This window comes from Carlito syrichta, unplaced genomic scaffold (assembly GCF_000164805.1).
Source record: "Carlito syrichta isolate Samal-C Ts95f unplaced genomic scaffold, Tarsius_syrichta-2.0.1 Scaffold314861, whole genome shotgun sequence".
NCBI classification, from domain to species: Eukaryota; Metazoa; Chordata; class Mammalia; order Primates; family Tarsiidae; genus Carlito; species Carlito syrichta.
The window spans coordinates 117202-128064 of NW_007258957.1; the positions used below are offsets into that span (position 1 = coordinate 117202).

General features: G+C 40.7%; 1 protein-coding gene across 1 annotated transcript in view; it reads left to right on the plus strand.

Annotated features, from left to right (window-relative positions):
• Positions 1-210: 210 nt before the first annotated feature.
• KDSR (3-ketodihydrosphingosine reductase) overlaps positions 211-10863 on the plus strand; it is a 41316-nt gene continuing 30663 nt past the window's right edge. The window contains exons 1-3 of the mRNA XM_021705966.1: positions 211-307; positions 7187-7239; positions 8670-8726. Of these exons, the coding sequence (XP_021561641.1) occupies positions 211-307; positions 7187-7239; positions 8670-8726 (207 nt within the window). The remainder of the gene's footprint in view (positions 308-7186; positions 7240-8669; positions 8727-10863) is intronic.

Below are 10863 nucleotides of genomic sequence, written 5' to 3' on the forward strand. Positions count from 1 at the left end.
GGCAACAGGAGCCCCACGCCAGGCGGGCAGGACGGTCTCGACACAGGATAGGTGGCAGCGATCCCAGCAGATCTTCCCTGAAGCGGTTCGTTGTGGATCTCCTCGGGCCACATGGTGCGATATGCTACCCCTCCCAGAGGCCGCGGCGGCGGTGGTCATGGCGCCGGCAGCGGCGGTGGGGGAAGGGGCGGCGGCGGCGGACCGTTTGGCATGCAGTCAAAACTGCCCAGTCGTTCCGATGGCAGCCGCCGAGCTCTGTCTGTTGAGCAGGCTGCGATGCTGGGGTCCCCAGCCCCCCGGGGCGAGAGTCAGACCCACTGCAGATCTCCCTTGCAGAGGGCTTCAGACGCCGGGTTGCCCTGTCGCCATCTTGCCACGTCCATAGGTCATAATACATTCAATTTTTAGGGAAGTTGCAGGGCTTCCACAAAAAAAATCTAAAGCTTGCTTCAAAGCACATGTGGGTGATCCATGGTTTCAGGAATCCTTCTCCATCACCCGACGTGAATGGAGACACTCAAGACCGTTTGTTTTATTAATGATGGCCATTCTTACTGAGGTTAGGTGATATCTCAATGTAGTTTTGATTTGCATTTCTCTGATGATTAGTGTGGCTGAGTATTTTTTCATGTGTCTGTTGACTTTTCGTGTGTCTTTTGAGAGGTGTCTATTCATGTCTTTTGCCTACTTTTTAATGGGGCTGTTTGTTTTTTTCCTTTTGTCATGTTTGAGTTTCTTATAGATCCTGGAAGTTAGGAATTCATCAGATATACAGTTGGCAAATAGTTTTTCCCATTCTGTGGGCTGTCTCCCTGCTCTCTTGATGGTTTCTTTTGCTTTGCAGAAGATTTTCAGTTTAATGAGGTCCTACTTGCCCATCTTATCTCTTATGGCATGGACATCTGGGGTTCTGATCAGGAATTGGTGGCCCACTCTGATTTTCGTAAGAGTATCTCCTGTGTTTTCTAAGATTCTTACAGCTTGAGGTTTTACATTTAGGTCTTTGATCCATTTAGAGTTGATTTTTGCGTATGGTGATAGGTAGAGGTCCTGTTTCAATCTTCTGCATGTGGTCAGCTAGATTTCCCAGCATCATTTACTGAATAGGTTCTTCTCTCCCCAGTGGTTGTTGGTGGAGATTGTCGAAGATGAGTTTGTTGAGGAATTGAGGTTTTGCTTCTAGAATTGCTATCCTTTTTCACTGGCACATATACCTGTTCTTGTACCAATACCAGGCTGTTTAGATTATTGTAGTCCTGTAGTGAAGTTTAAAGCCTGGAATACCTCCTGCTTTGTTTCTTTTGCTGAGGATTGTTTTGGCTATTCATGGTTGTTTATATTTCTATATGAATTTCTGTATTGTCATTTCCTTGTCTGAGAATGATGTTGGTAATTTAATGGGTATTGCGTTGAATCTGTAGATTGTCTTTGGTTGGATGGACATCTTAACAATGTTGATTCTTCCTATCCGTGAGCATGGATTATTTTTCCATTTGTTTTTGTCTTCTTGGATTTCTTTGGGCAGTGTTTTGTAGTTTTCATTGTAAAGGTCTTTCACTTCTCTAGTTAAGAAGATGCTGAGGTATTTCATTTTTTGGTGGCTATTATGAATGGTATTATCCGTTTAATTTGGTTCTCTACCTGTTTATTGTTGGTGTATCAGAATGCGACTGTCTTATGCACATTTATTTTGTACCCCAAGACTTTGCCAAAGTCCTTTATAAGTGCAAGGAGGTTTTAACAGATTCTCTTGAATTTTCTTTTTTTTTTTTTTTTTTTGAGTTGGAGTCTCACTCTGTTGCCCAGACTGGAGTGCAGTGGCCGCTTCCGGCCACCGCAGCCTCGACCCGCTGGGCTCCGGCGGTCCTTCCGCCTCGGCCTTCCAAGTAGCCAGAATTACAGGCTACCACGCCCGGCTGATTTTTTGATTTATTGTAGAGACGAGGTCTCCTGCCCAGGCGGTTGAATTTTCAAGGTATAGGATCATATTGTCAGCAAAGAGGGGTAACTTAACTTCTTCTTTTCCTATTTGGATGCCCCTGCTTTACTTCTCTTGTCTAACTGCTCTAGCTAGGACTTCCAACACAATGTTGAACAGGAGGGATGAGAGTGGGCAACCTTGTCTTGTTCTGGTTTTCCAGGGAAGCTTCCAGTTTCTGTCCACATAGCAATATGTTGGCTGTGGGTTTATTGCAGATGGCACTTACTATTTTGAGGTGTGTTTCTTGTTCCTTCTATACCTAAGTGTTTGAGGGTTTTTATCAAGACGGGATGCTGGATTTTATTGAAAAGTTTTTCTGCATCTTATCATATAATCATGTGATTTTTCTTCTTTTCTTCTTTTTATATCTGTGATGTATTTAATTACATTTACGGTCTTGTGAATGTTTAACCAGTCCTGCATCCCCATTCCGGGGATGAAGCCTACTTGGTTATGGTGGATGGTGTTTGAAATGTGTTGTTGGATCCGATTTGCTAGAATCTTGTTGATAGTTTTTGCATCTGTGTTCATCAGGGATATTGGCCTGTAGTTCTCTTTTTGTTGGCTCTTTACCCAGTTTGGGTATCAGTGTGATGTTAGCTTCATAAAATTATTTGGGAAAAGTTCCATCTTTCTTGATTGCTTGGAAATACTTTCAGTAGGATTGGAATCAGCTCCTCCTTGTATGTTTTGTAGAACTCCCATGGAAAGCTATCATATCCAGGATTTGTGTGTGTGTATAGTTTTCTTATGTTGGAATCATTTCCTGGGTTGTTATTAGTCTATTTAGTGTCTCCGTGTCTTATTGTTTCAACTTTGGGAGGTTGTGTGATGTCAGAAAGTCCTCCATTTTGTTTAGGTTATCAAGTTTGTTTCCATACAGGTACATATAGTAGTCTCTGATAATCTTTTGGTTTTTCTTATGGTTTGATCTTTTGCATTTCTGATTGTGTTTATTTGGTCTTTTTCTTGGTCATTTTGGCTGGGGGGGGTCCTTCAATCTTGTTTATTCTTTCAAAGAACCAGCTTTTTGTTTTGTTGTTATTTTCTATATTTTTGTCTTCTGTGTTCCATATTTGGGCTTATACTTTGGTGATTTGGATTCTTCTATGAATGTTAGGGTTTTGGTGGTTTTGTCATTCCAGCTCCCATTCCAGGTGATTAATTAGGCAGCTAACTTGTGATCTTTCCATTTTCTTGATATGTGTTCATAGAGATATAAATTTCCCTCTTAGAACTGATTTCGTGGCATCCCAGAGGGTTTGGTAGGATGTTTCTCATTTTTATTTGTTTCCAGGAGTCTTTTAATGTCTGTTTTGATATCTGTGTTGACCCAATAATCATTCAGCATCATGCTGTTTAGTGTCCATGTCTTTGTGGGTTTTGGGAGAATTTTGTTGATGTTGATATTTATTTTTATTCCACTGTGGTCTGAGAAGGCACATGGCAGTATTTCAATCTTAGGAATTTTTTTTATAGTTGATTTATGGCCAAGGATGTGATTGATCCTGGAGTACATTCCATGTGGTGATGAGTAGAATGTATATCATGTGGTTATTGGGTGAAGTGTTCTGTAGCTATCTATTAAGTCCATTTGGTCAAGTGTCAAGTTGAAATTCTGGATCTCTTTGTTAATTTTTTGCCTTGATGATCTATCTGTGGTTGTTAGTAGGGTATTTAAGTCCCCAGCTATAATAGTGTTAGAGTCAATATCTTTTTTTAGTTTACTTAGTAGTTGCTTTTTAAACACTGGTGCTCCTGTGTTGGGTGCATATATATTTAGGATGGATGATTCTTGTTGATGGATTGAACTTTTTATCATTATGTAGTGTCCTTTTGTATCTTTTAAATTTTTGATAGTTTAAAAGTTGTTTTGTCTTATATTAAGATCATGACTTCTGCCTTCTTTTGTGATCCATTTGCCTGGACACTCATTTTCCATCCTCTAACTTTGAGCCTGTGTGCACCCCTTGTGGTGAGGTGAGTTTTCTGGATGCAGCAAATTATTGGGTCATGTTATTTTAATCCAGTTTGCCATTCTGACTTTTCAGTGGTGCATTTAGTCCATTCATGTTCTGGCTGATTATTGAAATATGATTGTTTATCCCTATCATGAGGTTCTTATAAAGTTTTTCTTTGTTTCCTTTTAACTTTTGGGTTGATGTATGTGTTTTTTTTTTTCAAGTTTGCAGTTACGATGTGTTCTCTATTGCTTCTATATTCCTCTGTTCTCTTGGGAAATGTGTGGTCATTCTTTTTTTTCTTTCTTCTGGGCTTAATACCTTTTTAAATGTCTCCTGTAGAGCTGGTGTGGAAGCCGCATAATAACTTAGGGATTGGATATCTGGGAAGGATTTTAATTCTCCATCACTGATGAAGCTGAGCTTGGTTGGGTAGGAAATTCTTGGTTGAAATCGTTTATCTTCAACAACTTTGAATATTGGACTCTAGTCCCTTCTAGCTTGTAGTGTTTCTGCTGATAGGTCTGCTGCTATTCTGATTGGTTTTCCCCGGTAGGTAGTCTGACCTTTTTCTCTTGCTGTCTTTAGGATTTTTTCTTTTGTACCTACTTTGTGTAGGTGAATTACTATGTGTCTAGGGGTTGGTCTTCTCATTTGATGTCTTGTGGGGGTTCTCTGTATCTCTTGTGTTTGGATTATCACATCTCTGGTGAGATGGGGAAAATTTTCTTGGAAAACCTGCTAGAATACTTGCTCTAAGATATTCTCCCTTTCCCTTTTTTCTTCTGAGATACCAATCAGGCATAGGTTTGACCTCTTGATATAATTACACATCTCTTGGAGACTTTGTTCTTTCTTTTGGAATTTTCTTTCTATGTCTTTTACAGGTCGGGTTAATTCCATGTTTTGGTCTTCAAGTTCTGAGAGTCTTTGTTCTGCTTAATTCATTCTGCTTTCCATGCTTGTCATCTTGTTAGTTATTTCCTGGATGAAATTTGTTATGACAAGAATCTCTGTTACAAGTTCTTTCAGTGTTGCATCTTGTCTTTCTTGAGTCGTATTCACTCTTTACATCCATCCCCAAATCCCTGTTGTATTCTGGTGCCAGTCTTTGGTGACTTCCATTGTTTGGGCTCTGAGGTCTGATTTTTCAGGTGTTTTCCCTCTGTTGCACTAGGAATTACCTGTGTTCTTCCGTTGATTCTTTTTCTCTCATTTGTGACCAATCTCTTTCTTTTCTCTTTTTTTTATATTCAATGTCCATGGGAGAGGCTTTTACTTTTGATGGTTGCTCAGTCCTCTATTCTTCCCTGGTCAGGGCTTTGAGTTTGTTCTATTTTGAAACAGGGCTGTGGGTGGGAAACCTTGCTGTCTCTTGTAGTTTTGAGAGTCAAATAAAGTGGAGAATGGGGAACTAGGATTCAGAAACTACTTGCAAATCACTGATTGTGATATGAGTTCCCTGAGACACACTCCCCACCATCTCTCTATATGGCAATACAGTGGGTATGTCTGTGAACCCCCTGAGTCCAAGATACAGCAATGAGGAGAACAGAGAAAAGAGGAATGAAATAAGATGGACAAAAGTAAAACAAACCCAGAAAAACAAAAACAGAAACCAAAGCAAAAAATAAACACACACACACACACACACACACACACACACACACACACAGAAACACACACACAGAAACCAACGAAATTGGGGGAAAAAAAGAAAACAAACAGACAAAACACAAAACAGGAAAACCGAACACACACACACACACACACACACACCCAACACAAAATGAAAGGAGAAGAAAAAAAAGAGAAGAGAAAAAAAAAGGAATTCAAATCGAATCCTTACACATATGTTAAACTAAGAAAAAGAAAAGAACAAAAAAAGCAAACAAAAAACTAAAAGGTGAACACTCATTCACATATACACATAAAAAGAAAACAAAATGAAAGAAGACAGAAAGAAAAAGGAAAAAAAAGTGGGTGGGGAATGCAGATAGAGCCCTCACATATACATTCATGCATAAAGGAAAAGGAAAAAAAATAAATTAAAAAAACAAAAAAAAGCCCCCCAAACAAACAAAAAACAGCCTACCCTCATGGCCTACCCTCTGCAGTTGTTTTCCTCAGCTGCTCATAGGTAAGCCCCTCTCCTGTCTCCTGTGGAGCTGTGGCCTTATGCACAAGCACCCCAGTCTCCGACTGGGGAAGGAGGAAGAAGTGGTAGGGGTGGGTAGGGTCAGTCCTCCCTTCACACTCTCATATGGTCAGGGGGATCCCCTCTGGTGGGGAGATGTGGGACTGTGTCTTCCCCAGGTGGTGGTTCAGGGGTGTCCCAGCCAGGCTTATCCTGGAGTAGAGTCCTATCATGGCTGATGTCCAGGCTCTGCCTGGGTTCGTCCCTGTCAGTCGTTCCCCAGCCATGCGGGCCTGACATTCAGAGGATTGCTGGGGAAGAGGGGGTTGGGTCAGCCCCAGACTCAGCGCTGATGTTTTTTGAGGTCTTCCTCGTCCTTTTCTGGCCACACCCTTTGCCCTGGCTGAATCTGGGTAGGGGTGGGGCACCTGAGACTCAGCACTTGTTCTGTCCCTCCAGAGTTTGTGCTTTCAGGATATTCCCTCCTTGTCACGATCAACCCCTGAGTAGTTAATCCGCCGGTCACAGAGATTGGGTGGGTTGCTCTGTGGTGAGCAAGCTGGAGCACTTCCTGCCCAGTTTTCAAGATAGTGGCAGTTTTCAAGCCCCTCCGGTGGGGCTCTGCCTCTGGGCTCCCTTGCTGTGCTCCTTCTGCAGCCTTTGCTGCCAGAGTCTGGCCAGGTGCTGCAGTGGTGAGGCAGAGCATGGAGCCAGTAGTCACTCCCAGCTTTGCTGATTAAAAAAAAAAAATGGCGCTCGGCTTCCACACCCAGGGAGTGCTAGGGTCTAAGCAGAGCAGCTGTGACACCAACCACTTCACCAGGAGAGCCCTGGCTACTTGCTCCTGAGTCCCCACTCAGTCAGCCACACCCACTTACAGACACGTACACAAAATTTTCCATATACTCACTTACACTGGAACTTGCATAGTCTGACTGGTTCCGCCGCTATCTTCCCAAAAGTCCATTTTTAAAATAATTTGCTCAAGACATGATCTATATCTTTAGTGAAATTTAGATACCACAGAAGAATCTCATTCCTCCCTTCAAGTTTAGCAAAATATGTTTTTCCGTATCAAGCCAATGCAGGATATTTTTCTTTTTTCAGGGTCTACTATTGTTCTTGCCAAAGTTGTTTTCAGCGTGCAAAGCAGTGACACTGTATGTACACAAGCTGTCATGAAGTACTCTTGCTCCCCATAGGGGATGGGGCAGGGAAAAGTGACCATGGCTTCCTTGTCCACTGTTGCTATTTTATGCCTTGAGCACGTGCTCAAACATGATGTTGAATGAAGAGATGAAAGGAGGCGTGGGAATGCCAGTGTGACATTGTTGCTCAGAGATTTTGGATTCACCTCTGCAAAAGGAGGGTGATGGTGTGGTAACTGCTCAAGCAGGGGGTGGACAGCTGGACAGGGCCCAGTGGCAATGGCAGGCCAGGGAGGGCCCCTGGGGCAAAATGTTTAAGTAATGACATAGAATTAGACTCGAACATTCATAATTTCTTTTAAAAACCATAAAAGACAGATTTAGCTACTTGTCTTTTGTTTATAGATTGACTTCTGTCTCTAACAATGAATTTGCTTTGGCATTGAAGTCACTATTCTTGAATGAAAACATAGGTTTTATAAAATGGCATTTTGTGAGTTTTAAACAACACCAGTGATTGACACAAGATAATTAAAGCTGAGGCAGGAGAGCTCTATGTTTTTATCTACTCAAGAACTTACGTAGGGCCCTGGCATTGCCAGAGATAAGTGAGCTGAAGAGCCTCTGGCAGCGAGGATATCCTTATGTGCTAATGTAGTTTTTAATTCCAATCTTGATGAAGTCAAGTTGTATATATGTCTGTAGTAATTGAACAATATTATTCTATTATAGACATATTCATGTTGAGAAACCCTATGTACCTTTTGGAAAAATTCTCCTCCTCTTTCATTCTTTTCTTCTTCATGATATTAAGTTGCTTTTATAGTAAATTAAGATATTATAATCCGATATATGTTATCTTGAAAATCAGTAGATATACAAAATTGAGACACAAATTTCTCAATTACATGGATAGTTTTGCCTGACTGGAGAGTATTTTAAAGAAGCCAGGCATAGCATAGAGTTACCTAGCCTATGTAAAAAGTGATTTGTACTGTATTTGCTTTTATAGTAGAAGAAGAAAGCTTTGGACAGTATCATACGAAAGCATTCTTGACATAGAATCACAACATGCCTTTAACTTTGGGAAATGTTACATATCAGCATGGTTGCTTATTTTATATCACATAATAAGATCAAGACATTTATTTGAATTATAGAGTGGCTATCAGCAGTTAATACTGTTGATTGAGATTTATTTATTTTTTGTTATCTTTGCAATGAATGTTTAAAGTTGCTATCGCTTTATCGTAAAGCTTAACATACTTTACAGTTTTTTCCTTTGGTAGACTATGGCCCGGTCCACCTGTGCAATGTAGATGCTGTTTTGTGTACTTTCTGGAATGTCGTAGATACACAAATAATTGCATTTTCTCTCCTTTTCAGCAAACAGGTATGCATATATACAATCACTAGAACTAATTGTTCTGTGTTACTTTTAGGACAAGCTGCTGCAGGCAAAGAAAGAAATTGAAAAGCACTCTATTAATGATAAACAGGTAAATTCCTACATTTTCTATATAGATCAACACAGTTGTATAAAGAAAAAAAAAGGGTTACTTCATTTGTGAATAGTTAATTGAAAACATGATTTTCCTAATGAAAATACATATTTGACTGTTTTTATTTTATTAATTTACTTACTGTTTTATTTTTAGAGACAGGGTCTTGCTCTGTCGCCCTGGCTGAATGGCAGTGATATGATCATAGCTCACTGTAACCTTGGACTCCTAGGTTCAAGCAGTCCTCCCTCCTCAGTCTTCTGGGGAGCTAGGACTACAGGCAGGTTCCACCATGCCAGATTAATTTTTGAAAATTTGTTGTAGAGATGGGGTCACTCTGTGTTGCCCAGGCTGATCTAGAACTTCTGGCCTCAAGTAATCCTCCCACCTTGGCCTCCCAAAGTGCTAAGATTATAGGTGTGAGCTACCATAACACCCAGCTTAGACTGCTTTTAAAATGGTAAAATTGTTTCACTTGTGTTCCATCTCAGTTTATCACCAAAAACCAAAAAATGAATAGACTCACACACATCCACATCCACAAATTTTCAAATATTAGAATGCTTTCCTAGAAAATTATTTCATTTCAGTTATTTATTTAAATGAACTCTACAAATGCTTAAGAGAAAGGGGTATTTAAAAATTTTTGGTTATGGTATATATAGTATATATTTTGGTATAAAACAATAAATTGATAGCCACACACTCATCAGCCAGCCTCAGAGACAGAATTGACCGGGGTCTCTGAAGCCCCGGCTGTGTCACACAGCAGCCTCATCTCCCTCTTGTCTCATTCCCAGAGACAACCCCCAAGCTGATTTTGTGTTGACCTTTGCTTTGCTTTTCTTCCTAATTTTATCATGTATGCATATTACCCTCAATACTATATTGTATCGTTCTACTTCTTTTTGAACTTCATGGTATCATTCTTATTTTTTGACAACTTTTTGAGATATAATTCACACACCGTACAATTGACTCATCTAAAGTGTACAATTCAGTGGTATTTAGTATACTCATAGAGTTGCACGACGGTCGCCAGAATCAATATTAGAACATTTTCATCACCCCGTAAAGAGTCTTCATACCTGTTAGCCGTCACTTCCAACTCCCTCCCAGCCTTCTCTCAGCCCTAGGTAATCACTGATCTACTTTCAAGCTCTGTAGATTTGTGAAGCATCATTCTTTATGCGTTCTTGTGCAATTTGATTTCTTTTCTGATTTATTATTTAAAATAGCAGTCACTCCTAATTCCCTCCCAGCCTTCTCTCAGCCCTAGGTAATCACTGATCTACTTTCAAGCTCTGTAGATTTGTCAATCATCATTCTTTATGCATTCTTGTGCAATTTGATTTCTTTACTGAATTATTATTTAAAATTCATCTGTGTTGCTGTTTAAAATAGTTCACTCTGGTTTTTTTTTTTTTTTTACTGCTATGCAGTATTGTGTTGTATGTTTAGATTACCTCTTGTTCATCAGTTACACTGTTGATTGTTTCCAGGTTTTTTTGTGAGTTTGCTCTTTTTTTGCTGGAAAAGTTTCCACTATGTCTTTTTGTGCGCATGAGCAAGAATAGCACATACTTAGACATGGAATTGCTGGCCGGGCTCGGTGGCTCAGCCTATAATCCCAGTGCTTTGGGAGGCCGAGGTGAGTGGGCTGCCTGAGCCCACGGGATTGAGACCCACCTGGGCAACTTGGCGAGACCTCATCTCAACAATGAATCAAAAATTAACGGGGCGTGGTAGCGTGTACCTATAGTTCCAGCTACTTGGAAGGCTGAGGCGGAGGGATCACCGGATCCCAGCAGGTCGAGGCTGCAGTGGCCAGGAGCATGCCACTGCACTCAAGTCTGGGTGACAGAGTGAGACTCCAACTAAAAAAAAGAAAAAGAAATGGACTTGCTGTGTTGTAGTGTACGTGGGTCTTCAACCTCACCAAATGGTTACGTTCCCATCAGTAGGATTGTGGTTCCCATTGTTCTACATCCTTGTCAACACTTGGTATTAGCAGACTTTGTAGAAGGATCACCGGAGCCCAGCAGGTTGAGGCTGCAGTGGCTGGGAGCGTGCCACTGCACTCCAATCTGGGTGACAGAGTGAGACTCCAACTCAAAAAAAAAAAAAATGTGTC